Source organism: Nomia melanderi, chromosome 2 (assembly GCF_051020985.1).
Source record: "Nomia melanderi isolate GNS246 chromosome 2, iyNomMela1, whole genome shotgun sequence".
In the NCBI taxonomy this organism is placed as follows: Eukaryota; Metazoa; Arthropoda; class Insecta; order Hymenoptera; family Halictidae; genus Nomia; species Nomia melanderi.
The window spans coordinates 4,528,267-4,543,229 of record NC_135000.1 but is presented as its reverse complement, the minus strand read 5'-3'; the positions used below and the strand labels follow the sequence as shown (position 1 = coordinate 4,543,229).

Below are 14,963 nucleotides of genomic sequence, written 5' to 3'. Positions count from 1 at the left end.
TCACCAGAGCAAATGATGCAATAAACGTCAGTAAACCTAGCGTTAAACCTCTAATTCCCAAAATCTAAGTGAACAAGCGTCAATATTTCTAAGACCAATAGAACAAACTGTACAGTAAATGCCTGTAAACCTAGTATCAAAGGTTAAATTCACGTCCATACTTAAAGGTTAAAGTTGGGTGCCCATTCCGAACGGGACCTGAAAAGGCTACGGCCCTGACCGCCACCCCTACGACAAGGACAGCTTATCCCCGCCGAGAGAGCCACCCCTGCCGCATCGTGGCTTCGAAACCACCCCCGGCTCAATGGTGTACGCAGACGTGCCGTCTAGATACGTGTTTATCTAGACCGTGTCGGGCTTTCTGGACTGGTTGAATGGACAGGACTTATTTTGATCCGGCCCGTAAGCTCGGAAGTCGCGAGCCCGCACCGCTGAGAAGATATGGAAACGCCTGCCACGATCTAGCCAACCGGGCACAAACGCCGCGTCGCGATTAAAGGAGAATGGGAACAATAATAACCGAGGCGTTCGTTCCTTAACTGGAGCTGCTAACAGGGACTAGAGGCGAAGTCGAGCTCCGTGCAATTGATATTCGGAATCCTCCCCGCCGGTATTCCGTGTATTCTCCTATCAGCCGGCGAGCCAATGATTAACTCGAATCCCCTTGAAACTGATGCTCCCAGCAGCAGACCTTATCGTTGGATCTTCTCGGTGCTTAAGGTCTTCCTATTATAATATCAGGCAGGATCTTCATTTCGACCTCTTCCAAGTCTGTCGTGGGTTTAGAGTCTCCAAGAGGCAGTCTAAAGCTACCAGTAACTAAATCATCCTAAGGTCTGTCAATGGGAGACGTCGTCTTTAACCTTTTGAAACATATGAGTCTTTAACACTGAAGTTACCGGTGGCTGGGTCATGCTAGAGTCTATGAAAGACATTTTCAATCTTTTAAAATATGATTCTTTAACTTTAAAACTACCAGTAACTAAATGCTCGTAGGGCTTGGCCATGAAAGACATTGTCTTCAACCTTCTGAAATACGATTCTTTAACACTAAAGCTACCACATAGTCAAACTGACATTTTGAAATTGTCCCATAGAAACTCCAAAAGTGGCTCTATTAAGATTTCTATTGATATGCAATCCAGTTTGCGTATTACTAAGTCAATTGCTTCAGTTATTTCTCTGAGAATAGCCTATTATCTTTTCAGTAATTGGAAAATAAGAGATCAGGTTGTTTAGACCTAAGTGATAGTTCTAGCGTTAAGTTCCTTGAATTTCTTTTAAGTGGCTACTGAACGAAACTGTAGAACATCGCGGATGTCCTCTTCAAGTTGCTATTCTATAACTGTCCCTGAACACCTGTTAAGCGAACAATCATGAAAAATTGGAGCGTCCCGCTGTTTCCCGTGTTTCGACGTTGAAGAGGTTGTTGATTCTAGCGAGCCGGGCCGTCGGAAGCGGAGCGTGTCCGGTGTCCGGGAATCGTCGATCGATAGATTTCAGCATGATAATTATAATAAACACATTGAAATATTCGGACCAGTGTGCTGTCGAGCCGAGCGTTCCGAAAACTACGCGAGGCAGACATGGCTTTTACCTACAGCGTGTCGTTCCCGGCAGTACAGTAGTCGTAAAGAGGACAAGGGGAAAAACTGAAGGGAGAATCTTGGCCGATAAGAAGCCACGACCTCGTAAAAACAAGGGCTGCCCGGTCGTTATAGTGTATAGGGCGCTGTATACCGTGGAACATTTTCGAACACGAAGGTTCGACCAAAATCAAGTTCCTCGAAAATGACATTTTTCGTCGAAACGCATGTTGCAAAAGTGCATGGTAAATCACTCTTATGTTCGAATAACGTTCCCTCGGCCTTACAATAGTCGGCGGGGGTGGATACAATCCTACGCCTTTGCGACGAGTGGATAAATGTACAATACAATAAACACGCGTTGCTATGAAACACGGTAAGCAGATATAAATTCATTAATTTGGCAATATAAGACCATAGAATCTCGAGCAAGATTTACAGAATACATAGAGTATAAACAGAAGACAAAAATAAGAGTAGAAATGGAAATAAAAATAACAAATATAGTCTGTCGGTGTAAATAATACACGACACATAAAGTAGACAATACTGCAGTAGATCTTCAAGAAGCTGTTCCAGTTCTCACAGAGTACAGTCTCGTGAAAGCTACCTCAGCGACTCTTTCAATGACCAACTGAATTGTCCTCATTCTGTCGCATAGGCATTCGAAAAGCTCGCGTAATTTACTTAATTCCTAGAGGTCTCTTATGAGTAGTAGGTTCATAAGTAAATTATCATCTAACGATTACTTGATCGTGAAAATATCGGTCTAGATGGTTCTACAGTATCAGTCCGCTTCGGCGATGTTTAACGAACGAATCAAGGCAAGTTGCTACCGTTAACATTCAACAGTTGTTAGGCACTTCGTGGTCGACGCGCCCGTTTCACGGCGCGAGATCCCTGGAGCCTCGCTACAGCCCTGGTTCCAGTCCACCTTCGCCGCGATCCCCTACGCTAACCCCTCTCCACGGCTGATCACCCCACCCTGCACGCAAAGGATTCTCCTATTGACGTTCCACTCCTCTGCCCGCCCCACTCCGTCATCCTGTGCCAGCACACCCACGCGTACTATCCCTCTTGCATGCCGGAGCCACGTTCTGACGTAACAACGCGTTACGTCAGGAGACCGCCGTACGCCGGCGCGCGCGGAATCCTCGAATGCACCCCTCTGATGATCACGGTTCTCGCGGGACCCCAAGACTTTTAGACTCGCACCTGCAAATTCATGGGATAGACAATGATCGTTGGAATAGATTTGTTAAATATGCTTTAACCTTGTCCTGTCCTGCGGTTTCTCTTTGAAACAATCTTTTCATCGTTCAGTTTCATACAGTCCACTGGTCTCAATCTAAAATCATAGTCACAGAGTAATTGCTGGTGTTATCAAAACATGTACTGATGTAATCAATATTTTATTGTTGCTAGATAGTGTCTTTAATCTGTGGGATGTTAAAGTTTGATTATCGACAGAATTGCACTATTAATTTGAAATTGTAATTTCATGGGCCTTGAAAGGTTAAATATGTAGACTTCAGGGCTGATTTTTGTATGAAATTGTGTTCACTTATCTGATAAGAAAGGACTGTCAATGCATTAATAATGACATGTACTTTGAGTGAAATGTGGTATACTGTTTTCTTGGAAGAAATGGGCTTATAGAAGGGATGTACATATGGCTGTCTGTCATAGTTTTAATATCTTGTGAGTTAAATAGAACAATATACTTCTCACGAGGTGGCCGACTACTTGCAAGCTGAAGCGGCACAAAGCAGAGGAAATCGTTCCGCCTAATCCCTTATAAGAAAACTCCTAATGCCTAATGGTAGAACCCCCATGTCCACGCGATATTGGAATAATTGAACCACTTATTAGCTAAATCGGTTAACTTCGCAAAACAATAAGTAAAGAAAAGTGATGCAGTAGCATACATTGAATATATTGAATTTTATAAACATTATTTAGTAAATGTTTACTATTTTGATTGATGCAATTACACGAATATGTAACCTAATTATCTGTTTTTAAATCTCTAATTTCCAAGATCCAAATGAACGCATCCATCCAATATTATTACAAATGTATTATTGCAGTTTCTGCATGGCCAAAAAAATCCTTGTTATTTCGTGATACGAAATCAAATGATAATGAAATTTATTTTAAATATAAAAAGTTAAAAGTCGATCAAGTATTTTTAAATTTTTGAAAATTCAAAATATCCAGTTAACCGATTCGCCCAATAAGCGGCTCAATTATTACAAATTCCGTAAACATAAGAAAATCTTATTTGGTCGCATTTTGTTCCGTTTGCGTTAGTCGTTACGTGACTCGGTCGGTAACGAGAATGTATGCAAGAATGTATCCAACATCACGTACGAACGATTCTCCTTAGCCCTGAAATTTTTATTTATAGGTAAACAGCCAACATGGAAGAGACATACTTTGCAAGGAACCATTCAGAGCCTTGTATTTGCTTACCGGTGGGACTACCGCCTTAAAACTATATGGTTGAGTTGAAAACTTACGAAGAAAGTATAGTCACAAAAATTCCGATACTGTATTGCCTACTTACTTGTTGATATAAGTTACACGTTGTAGAAATATGTTTTCTTAACTATCATAAATAAAATGATGATAAAATAACATGGATTTGATTTAATTAACGATTTAATCATAAATATATATAGTTTTGAATACGATAGTAACTATAGTTGTAAATACCTGTAACACAGTGTAAATACGTATATGATAAGAATCATAGGCGTGACTATATCACCATTATGATAACCCTATTATAAATACAAACGTGATTATACTATTTACTATAATCGCAATCATCATGTTACAATTGCGTCTACACATTATTATGTATAATATAATCTTGAATGCAGTACTGCAAACCCAATATCATAATTGATATTATAATAGTTTAATATCATTAATCAACGGTATTATAAAAGAATCACAATATAGTTGTAAACTAGAAGAAAAATGGGAATAGAAAATTAAATAAGTGTACAATACGAAAGTAGACACCGCCTTCGTTTTACTTAACAAGGTCTAGCTCCCTGGCCATGGAGTCTTATGATTTTGTAATCTTTTGAACTTAATTAAAACTGTTCCTCTTATTGAACAATATAAACACAAATCTCTATACACGTAAATCAAGAGAATACGGAACATGAAAAATAATTAAAAACTTATGATAAACTTAAACAATCACAAAACTGTTACACTCGATTCGAATTATCAACAGGTCTATCGAATGATTTCAATTCTCATGTAAAGCTATCAAAATGCTTACTATCGATTCGAAGTGATATTTCAATAGTACAGTGTTAAGGGAAAATGAAAAAATAATTCAAATTTAATAATATATGGATTTAATTGGCTTTGGAAAAGTTTGTAAAATATAAGCCAAGAAAGTACGAACTATTATAGTGTGACTAAATTTGGTCATAGATATTGTTGTAATATAACCTAAATCTTTAGCATTAAGTAAGAAAGAAGGAATTATGCTGCGTTTTAAGATGAATAGGGGAGTGTTAGTTGCGTTTGTCCTTCCATTTACTTCTTATAATTCTCTCGATGTGGATCGTACGAAAAAGAAAGATGATTCTTACCCTACGGTTGAAGGAGAAGATTCCTTAATGCTTTCAGGTACAGAGAGATTAAAACACATGCTTATAACGAGGTAAAAATTAATGCTACTGATGACTGAACTTAAATAAAATTGGTTACTTTTTAATGCATTATTAACTTAAATTATAATTATTCTACTACTGATACAGTAACGGCGAACTTACCAAAGAGTCACAATCTATCATAAGTGCAACTACTGTCTGTGGCATTGGATCATTTGTTATTGGTGGATTGACAGAAGCGTTGAGAGTTCCAGAGAAATTCAAGAAGGAGAATCAAACTACAAAATTTTTGTCTCAGATTCATGCGAACAAACTATTAAATGATCAGATTGCGCTTGAATTTTTCCGTAAAGGCATATCATATGGCTGGAGGGTTGGATTATTCGCCTTTTTCAATCAGTGAGATCTTTTTCTAATTAATAATTATATAGCACAATGTAACTATATAAATGTAACTTCATATAAAATTTTATGTTAGAGCTATAGGAGTTTCATTGTACACGTACAGAGGTAAACATCAAATAAGAAATTATACTTTGGCTGGTGCCATATCAGGCGGTTTATTTAAATTGCACTTAGGGCTTAAAGGAATTTGCGCAGCTGGAGTTATTGGTGGCTTGTTTGGTACTATTTATGGTACCTTATCAGTGGGTATGTTATATTTAAGTGGAACTACTATTGATCAGGTTTACAGTGCAAATTTGGAATATAAACAAAGAAGGCGAAGGTAAACGTTTACAACAGTCTTACAATTGTCATAAGCTTAATTGGTAAATTTAATTTAATTCGAATTAAATATTACTTTTCAGTAAAATGAAAGATGGTTCTATAGACGAAGAAACAAAAGAAACAATACGACAGTATGAAGAGAATAGAATTCTTAAAGAGATTCTTGAGATTAAGAAAGAAGAAGTAGCAAACACTGTATGAAATATAATTACAATGTAAATATTCATGATTTGTATCATTGCTTACAAATTTAGTTTGTATTGTTTCTCACTTATTTAATAATTTCTAAACAATGTAAATTATATATTAAACTGGTTGTAATCTTTACACGTATTTTCCTACACTGTCCAATGTAACTTTACACTGAGTTTTAATTTTGTAAAATTGCATTCTGCTTTATTGAAGGTTCATTAATTATATATTAATTGAATACACAAGGTGGAGGGCTTGCAAATGGGAACACCTAAATATTTTTATTGTCTATATATGTATGAAAAAGCTGAAGCAATATTAACATTTTTTAGAGGGTAAACAAAATGATTAAATGGAAAATGTCTCTAAAGTTTTTGAAAAGTTTACGTTAAACCACTTTTTTCATACATTTATGAACAAGAGAAATATTTAACAGTTATTACCCTTTATGTGTACATAATACACCATTTACATATAAAAAAATAATAATTGCATTATGTCCTACCTTGGATATATATAGTACATATATAAATTTGATATGATCAGACAACACAATTCATATTACTACCATGTACCGCTATAAACAAACCTTATGTACATTTTTATAATACTCTATAGATTAAAGTGTAAAGATATAATGTAAATAATAAGCAATACAGTTTAAAATCACGATTACAGAATAGGCCTGATGCTCAAGTAAAGCTAACAAATTCTGTTTAAGGTTTATACAAAAAAATCATTTCTGTGCGTGAAAAGCATAATACCATTTAGTCGAAAAAAAAGTAGAGATAAAAGAAGACACACTTTTCATTCAACGAGAAAGGAACACATTATGTATCTATATGTATACATCTCATATACTTAATTCAACAATTGTAAGAATTTCTATTTAACTCTCTTGGTCTGAAGTTCCTAAATCTTGGACCTTGGTTAAACGTTTTGCACCTCTGCCTGGTGGACCCTTAGGCTTTGCGAATTTTGGCTGATGTAAACTGATTTTTGGATGTAACTCCTCTTGTAAAAATCCCTCAGTTAGTTCTCTTCCATCATCTAGCTCAAGCTATGTATTCAACACATTTTAAAAGAATAATTATTATATCATAGATAAAAATCAGAAAAATATTGTTCATATAGTAAAAAGAAATAATTGAAAAAAAAAAGAAATTAGAAGTGAAACTTCAAAATACACAGGCCTATTCTGTAAGCTGAATAAAATACGTTTTAAAATCTTAATTGTAATTTACATACCCATCCACGGACTGACTCACCATGCGCTCCTTATAGACCTATTCTAATACTAAAAAAGTAGAAATTTAAATATCCTTGATGTTGACTTGTTAAAAATTAAAACAACAACCTGTTAGATTAATTTACATAATGCTTTATTATTCGTAGCGATTGGCAAGATACACAATTCGTTTAATCATAATAAATCTATTATTATATAATTATATAACAGAATGAAAATAAAATTATAGTAGAAACTTACAGAATAGGCCTGGTACAAGATTATAAAATGTGTCCAGGCTGTAATGTGCGTCGTTACGTAACATGGAACACGTTTTCCTTAACAGTTTTTGAGCATTTTACAAAGATTGTTTTTTTTTATATTTTTTTCTGGAACCACTATGAAAGAGTGTTTGCCAAATTCTATGCTTTTTTTCTATATGTAATTGCAGAGGAATAGTATAAAGGAACATAAAGTAGAATTAGAATGTTTCTAAAAAAGTTATATAAAACTAAACTAGCAAATTATGAGTATATATATATATACATATCATATATATATATATATATATATATATATATATACATATATACTCATATATGTTGAGATTCCAACCATAAATGAATTCCATATATCATTAAAAATCTCATTAAGTCCAACTTTCATGTCGTAGCATGTATGTCTCGAAGTAAATATATGTTCATTCTCTTTCGAATATATCACTGCGTGTGCGTTGTGTATTGCTTTCCTCTTATATTTTCGAATGAAATAAATTCCAAGAATTTGGTGCATCTCACTATCATTACTCTAATTAAAATTAGGCCGAACTCTCTTTCAATAATTTGTTCGTTTGTGTCTTGGACGAAAATTTTTAAAAAGTTTATAAAAAGCTACGAGAGTTTAAAAAAATACAGATCACAAAAAATAGAATGCCTCTCGAATATTTTGTTGCTGGCAATTAGATTATAGTCCCATTTGCTATATATTTTACGGAAGGAATGTTTCTCCAAGAAATATAATACAGTTTCTTTTAAAAAATACTGATAACTTATCACAATCCAATCATAACTTCATTGTAACTTGTAAACTTGTTTCGTTTGTTTAATTTATTAGGAACACACAAATCAATTGGAAAACATCATCTTATCCATTAGATAATGTTTGCAAATTAAAATAATAAATACAAAATAAATAAATGGAAGTTGTAAGAGGACTATACGAAGTGATTATTTTTATCCTCATGAATCTGAACACTTTGTGCGATTTTCTAATCATACAGCCAATGGGACATACCAAGATCAGTCTTCGTACATGTATTTGTGGAGTCTAGTGTTCTGTATCATTTACAATAGTATAGAACATGACAAATATAAATATAAATATATACATATATATACATATATATATAGATATTTATATTTATATTTATATATTTATATATTTTTATATATATTTATATAATTTAATATGTGTATAAAGTAACTAGTATTATCACTAGCTTGTGTTCAAAAACGATAATCGTGTGCAAGAAAATATATCCACACATCAGTATGGTTTTTGCACATTTATCACTTGTCCGCTATATTATTCTCATATTTAAATTACGCAGAGAAGTTAGGTGAGTAGCGTCAGCTAGCTAGGGCACATGGAAATTTTCCCTAACTCTCTAATAATCACATAAGGTATGCAAGTTACCACAGATAATTATCTGAAACACTCTAGTCTATATTGCTAACTCCTATACAAATGTTTGAATGAATTTGAAAATCAAGCCTTCATGTTTTACTTAATAAAATTACTAATACGAAATGAGACTTATAATACATATCACTTTCCATTGGACTAGGAACTAATTCGCACAGTCAACTCACTGGATTTTTTTTTTATAATATTCGAGCAATAAGTATTAAAAATACGAAATAAAATAAAATAAAATAAAATAAAGGAACTGTAATTACAAAAATATTTCTATGGAACTTTCAAGTAAAATCCTATTGGTGTTAGTTACTGAAATGTACAATTAAAATTGCAAAATCCAGTGGAAGGCTTCACTTTCAATATCAAGCAACTGAATCTCATTGCATTTTTACAGTATTTTCAGTATGAATGAAGAAGCATTCATTACTATACTTATACATCAGCAAGAATCTGCATCCTATAAAATCGTATTTGTTCAGAACGTGCTTGTAATTATCAAAAGATGATTCAAGGAAACCTTATCGCAAGAATATTGTTTTTAAAATTTAGAAAAATACACTGCTTGGTTTACTCTGAGTCGCTACATAGATATATGTATCACTTTGACCAATTAATGCTAAATGTTAATAAATATTGCTAATTAATAAAAATCCGTTACTATAAAACGCAGCAAATTTCAATCGTTTTACAATGGGCGCTAACTGTAAATGCTAATCAGAACCGTTTGAAACCCATTGTATCGTTTCTAAACAACACGTATGTATATATCGAACTATCACAAATTTAGAATTTCTGAAGGAAGATATATCCAACATGTAAAACATCACAAATACTGAAGAATAGTCGGAAATAATGGCAATCAAAGTACATAGAATCGGTTAACTCAAAATACAAGATCGCTTCTGCTTTGATTTTTTCTCTGATATAGATTGAGTAGGAGCATAGGGTGTTGATGGAGTTGCAGGAGTTATAGCAGCTGTTTCTTTTATGGTTGGAGGAGCTTCCAACATGTCTGCCAATTCTTCGCCACTATTTACTTCCAACTAGGATTTGTCCAAATTTAAAAAAAAAATGATACTTTACTTTCTGATGTTAATATACATAAAAAAAGAGTAGAAACTAGAAAAAAAATACTGTATAATATAAAAGTACAAAAAGAAGGAAATAGAAGTTGTGTTTTATTCTTTCTACTTCTATGTACTATGCATTGATGCAAAGTTGGCACCTAAGACACCACAGAGGCAAGAAGAATTTTTCGCTATGTGTTTACGGTACTGATTCCATAAAATCATCAATTCCGAATCACCGTATAATTCCGAAACACCGTATTGACGAATACGGTTATATTGTATTCGTTACGTACACAACAATATAATAAATTATTTGATTACTGACAAAAATGCATATAAAAAAAACGCGCTCTGTTCACTCTGACCAATTAGATCCGAATTCCTCATCTGTGCCAACTCTTCATCAACATGCCACAGAATATAATTACTATAAGTCAAAAATTAAATTATTTAAAAACTGTACAAATACCCACACAATTAATGGTATTAAGAAATTTTGTTAACGTGTTTATCCAGAAGCAAGTAAATGAAACGAGAATAAGTTAGGAAACATAATTAAGCCATAAACAACTTTTTCTACTTACTTTTTTTGTAATATTCACTCCGAGTGATTGGATGAGGTCTAGAAGAGGTGCTTTACACGACGAATACAACATTCTTTCTTTAATACTACAGCTGTATCCAGGCATACTATATATAAAAACTGTAACATATGTATGAAACATTATTCAATGAAAAAAACAATGCATTTCATTCTGTTACATACCAATACACTCCATGTAATCTCCTTCATGAGTGTGCTTAAAATTATAAAGGTGATATCTAGCAGAATCCGATGGAACTTTTGTTGGCAGTTTATCCAATGAAACATCACAAGCTATGACCAAATGTATTTTCTCTTCTTCCAAGTCGATCTTCAGTTGAACATACTCATGTATACCTTTACCCAGCTCTGTAATCGCTTGTTTTGCTTCATCTGTCACAGGAAAAGAAACACCACTTAATGTTTGATGTCTTGTTTCAACGCTGTAATCAGTGCTGACAGTGTTCTTCTTAAGTTCTGCTAATTCTTCTTCTGCAGTTGTTAATGGTGCTGGAGCTGCATCATTTCTCTTGTACTTATAGTAACCTTCCAATGTTATATCTTCAGGCACGGTACCATGCAATTCATCTTTTATAGAAGCTGTACCGAACTCTTGTTTCAAGGTTGCTTTAGTTGATGCGTAAAGCATCTTTTGTCTAACTGGTGCAGTGTCAGGAGACCAAGATATAAATAACCAATCATAACCAGAATCAGAGGATTTAGTGTCAAGTCTATAGAGAATATACGCAGGTTGATTTTCAACAATCAGAGGTTTAATCAATTTATCGTAATCATCTTGCCACTTGCTTATAGGCTTAGAGGAAGCTGCAGGTGTTAATTCCTCTGTAAGATAAAAAAACGTATATGAAAACCTTTCAAATTGTCAAATATTTGATTACTTAAAAATTTTCACAAATCCATTACAGTCGGAATTTGGAGAAATAAACTTACCATTCTCTATGGAAACTTTCAAAACTCGTAGTTTTCCGTCACGACATTTGGCAAACAATTTCTTCAGAGCATCATTCGCTACAATAAACAAACCATTGTTAGCTCCGATGTTGTTACCAAATTGAGGTTAATATATCAATGAAATTTTCAAATGATTAAATTGGGATTATGATACGATAACGATACCTTTGATTCCCGTTTGATGTGACATGATTCTGGGATGGTTCGTTGAAATCTTCTTTCACCAAAAATATGGAAGAACACGTAACCGTTCTCGGAATTTATCGCGGGGAAAAAATCGCAATCACAAATAGAACGAGCAAATGACTAGAACATGGGGAAAAGGTCAAACGAATTCGAAATTAAAAGAAACTACCGGCTCTGCTTTTTCAAACAAATATTTTCCAGAAGTTCCCGATTACTGAGAACCCAGACGTCACGCCAGTGAACGACTTGTCAAGAATACTCTGAATACACTTCACACTCTATGATTTTTTCAATGAAACAGAAAGAGAAATCAGTCGGCTAACTGAAAAACAGAGAGAGAAAGAGGGAGATAATTGTATCTCAATTGCAAAATGGCTTCCGCGCGGCTTTTACGACAAATAATAATTTTGTGTATTTAATATATATTTTTCCTGCTCTCGTTATGCTCTCTCTTCCTTACACTATACAATTTTAATACAATTCGTTGTAGGTCCAATTAAGTATGATATACGTGGGATAAATGATCATCATAATCGTGACCTTTACATGACCTCAACCTTATAAATTTTAACAAAAATGTTAATTCTTAATACAAATATTACCTGCGGTACAATATAAAAATTTCTGTTCACGTATCGTTAATTTTAGAAAATTTGGTTCTATTTATATTTATATATTTACAGTTATTCTTTCCAATAGAAATGATAAATAAAGAATATCCTTAATATTTTGCAATTTAAATTTCTGTTTTTGCATGACTATAAAAAAATGAATTTTAAAAAACGATGACACAAGAATTTTTTTTCTTTTATTTAACATTTTACATTTAAAACAAAAACTTTTGTTTGATGATATTGAAATATTTATCAGGCGAAGGTGTTAGTTTCTTTTATAAAAATGGCGGATCAAATGCTTCCGTAATGTTCCTCAATTCATTTGCGAATATCTAATAAAAGAACTGAAGTTTTAATTCGAAAAATAAGTTCAAGAAGCGCTCATTTCCATCCGCGACCTCTTTTTGTAAGAGTATTCTAAGATGGCGTGCTGTCACCGTGTCATATGTGTATTATGATTGTTTCGATGCATCAAAACGTTCACGTAGTGTGACAGGTTTCATTTTCATTGTGACAGTAGTTCTTGTGTATCGAACGACGAAGAAATTTTTAATTTTGTTGAAACCTTAAATTATTTTGTAATGGAAACCGAGAGACGGTCAGATTTGTATGAAGAATGGAAAAAACGGGTAAATAGTGCAATTCATATTGACAGTATCGCAATAGTCAAATTTCATCAGAAAATAATGCAATTTTATTTAGATTGCGCGACAACGATAACGAAGAATATATTATTAAATATCAATGCAAATTATTTATGAATGTTAAAATAAAATGTGAATATTCTAGAATTATCCGTGGTTGCCTGTATATTTTCAATATGTGAAATAATTGGACCAGAAAAATTCAATTTTCCAGGCCTTTCTGGGCCCGCTTCCTCAGGGATTCCTTAGAGTAGAAGAACGTATTATCCAGCAACAACAAGAAGCTGCGGATGAACAGGCAGCACTTGCGCTTCATCAAATGCAAATGCAAATTGGTAGACTCAGTATAACGATTGTCCAGGTAATCTGTCAGCTTTTGGGTTAATATATATATTTCAATATATCCTTTGAATCGATATACATGTATTTTGTAATAATATTTTATTCATAATTTCAAAAAGATACTTCCTGTAGGCTAAACTAGTAAAAAACTATGGGATGATCAGAATGGATCCATATGTGAGAATGAGAGTAGGTCATGCAGTTTATGAGACACATACATGCTCGAATGGAGCAAAGAATCCGCATTGGAACAAAGTTATTCAATGGTATATATTTTAAGGAATGCACACACATTTTCAAATATATTTATCATGTATATTCTTTTTCTATTATTGTAGCTATTTACCACCTGGAGTTACACAAATATACATAGAAATCTATGATGAATGTTCTTTTGTAATGGACGAGTTAATAGCATGGGGCCATGTAGACATTCCACCCCAAGTGCTTCAAAAAGGAGAGACACGTGAAGATTGGTACATGCTCAGTGGAAAACAAGGAGCTAATCAAGAGGGAATGATAAATCTAGTTTTTAGTTATACGGTAATGACTGTTGTTGATAAAATAAAAAAATATATTGATCATTTTACTATATTTTTTGTTACTTTCAATAGACCAAAGGCCACCCATACATGAGTGTACCACCTGTTATGATGGTTCCGTCTTCAACGATGTTTGGTATAGGAAGACAACATGCACCAGTAAATGTTTATGCAGCACCATCCACAGCTGCTATACCACCACCACCACCACCTGTTATGCCCAGTTCTACGCCAAATGCTGAAGTTGAATTGAAACAGGTACTATTAAATTATAGTTCTTCTTAAATATTATTTAGTGTACAAACATAATATCATTTTGATTCAAACAACAAATTAATATTTCATGTATCGAATGATGAGTTTTAATGTAAATATATTAATTACAGATTTCAGAAATGTTCCCAAATGTGGACAAAGAAGTAATTAAATCTGTTTACGATGTGAATCAAGGGAAAAAAGATGCAACTATAAATTCATTACTTCAGATGTGTGAATAAGTAGCTTTTTTATGCGAATTATTCTATTTAATTCCAAAGGCCATATTTGTATTTTCTGCTATGCTGTATTCCTTTCAGAATGTAATATATGTGCGATCTATTACCATGCATTTTATGGTATTTTAACGTTTAGGAAGTTTCGTAAGGAGATTCATAAGACTTTATCGGGCAGGGAAATATATTTTCTGTGAAAGTAACATTTTCAATGTTTCCCGTATTTATTGATCCTTTATTTCTATGTTTATTGTACATATAAGAATCGTCTAAGCAATCTGTATATTTAAAAAAAAGATAGAATCAAGTAGTTTTCATTTCGGTAACAAAATTCTATATAAATTATATTCTTTATAAAAATATGGTAGTATCAAAGGTGAACACGTATATTCATAACTTTTTATGCTGAGAAATGTAAGCGGATGTTCAAACCTAAACTAACATA

At 33.4% G+C, this 14,963-nt stretch overlaps 3 protein-coding genes across 6 annotated transcripts; 2 read left to right on the top strand and 1 right to left on the bottom strand.

Annotated features, from left to right (window-relative positions):
- The first annotated feature begins 4,467 nt into the window (after window positions 1-4,467).
- Window positions 4,468-6,281, top strand: 140up (RPII140-upstream gene protein). Of its 2 annotated transcripts, XM_031974251.2 has the most exons (5): window positions 4,468-5,277; window positions 5,375-5,626; window positions 5,706-5,737; window positions 5,807-5,954; window positions 6,037-6,281. In XM_031974251.2, exons 1-5 carry the CDS (start codon window positions 5,099-5,101, stop codon window positions 6,155-6,157), a joined length of 732 nt encoding a protein of 243 aa, XP_031830111.1. In that variant the 5' UTR covers window positions 4,468-5,098; the 3' UTR covers window positions 6,158-6,281. The 2 variants fall into 2 exon arrangements, with proteins under 2 accessions (XP_031830111.1, XP_031830110.1); XM_031974250.2 differs by having other exon boundaries at window positions 4,473-5,277; window positions 5,706-5,954.
- A 142-nt stretch (window positions 6,282-6,423) lies between these two features.
- On the bottom strand, window positions 6,424-12,453 carry twf (twinfilin actin binding protein). 2 transcript variants are annotated; one of them, XM_031974248.2, is made up of 5 exons: window positions 11,865-12,452; window positions 11,679-11,756; window positions 10,911-11,570; window positions 10,729-10,847; window positions 6,424-7,208 (listed from the first exon to the last, which is right to left on the bottom strand). In XM_031974248.2, the coding sequence occupies exons 1-5, from the start codon at window positions 11,887-11,889 to the stop codon at window positions 7,038-7,040; spliced, it is 1,053 nt and encodes a 350-aa protein (XP_031830108.1). In that variant the 5' UTR covers window positions 11,890-12,452; the 3' UTR covers window positions 6,424-7,037. The 2 variants fall into 2 exon arrangements, with proteins under 2 accessions (XP_031830108.1, XP_031830109.1); XM_031974249.2 differs by lacking the exon at window positions 6,424-7,208 and adding an exon at window positions 7,509-10,117 and having other exon boundaries at window positions 11,865-12,453.
- Window positions 12,454-12,758: 305 nt separating this feature from the next.
- On the top strand, window positions 12,759-14,723 carry LOC116425895 (toll-interacting protein). Of its 2 annotated transcripts, none has more exons than XM_031974174.2 (6): window positions 12,759-13,128; window positions 13,289-13,504; window positions 13,618-13,751; window positions 13,824-14,028; window positions 14,100-14,285; window positions 14,414-14,723. In XM_031974174.2, exons 2-6 carry the CDS (start codon window positions 13,463-13,465, stop codon window positions 14,522-14,524), a joined length of 678 nt encoding a protein of 225 aa, XP_031830034.1. In that variant the 5' UTR covers window positions 12,759-13,128; window positions 13,289-13,462; the 3' UTR covers window positions 14,525-14,723. The 2 variants fall into 2 exon arrangements, with proteins under 2 accessions (XP_031830034.1, XP_031830033.1); XM_031974173.2 differs by having other exon boundaries at window positions 12,761-13,128; window positions 13,358-13,504.
- Window positions 14,724-14,963: the final 240 nt, after the last annotated feature.

Coding starts and splice junctions, on each gene's coding strand:
- 140up (XM_031974250.2), top strand. CDS start 5,099: ATGCTGCGTTTTAAGATGAATAGGGGAGTGTTAGTTGCGTTTGTCCTT. Junction 5,278..5,374: donor AAACACATGCTTATAACGAG/GTAAAAATTAAT, acceptor CTACTGATACAG/TAACGGCGAACTTACCAAAG. Junction 5,955..6,036: donor TATAAACAAAGAAGGCGAAG/GTAAACGTTTAC, acceptor ATTACTTTTCAG/TAAAATGAAAGATGGTTCTA.
- twf (XM_031974248.2), bottom strand. CDS start 11,889: ATGTCACATCAAACGGGAATCAAAG. Junction 11,757..11,864: donor ACATCAAACGGGAATCAAAG/GTATCGTTATCG, acceptor TGTTTATTGTAG/CGAATGATGCTCTGAAGAAA. Junction 10,848..10,910: donor AGATTACATGGAGTGTATTG/GTATGTAACAGA, acceptor CATATGTTACAG/TTTTTATATATAGTATGCCT.
- LOC116425895 (XM_031974173.2), top strand. CDS start 13,081: ATGGAAACCGAGAGACGGTCAGATTTGTATGAAGAATGGAAAAAACGG. Junction 13,505..13,617: donor TCAGTATAACGATTGTCCAG/GTAATCTGTCAG, acceptor TACTTCCTGTAG/GCTAAACTAGTAAAAAACTA. Junction 14,286..14,413: donor CTGAAGTTGAATTGAAACAG/GTACTATTAAAT, acceptor TATTAATTACAG/ATTTCAGAAATGTTCCCAAA.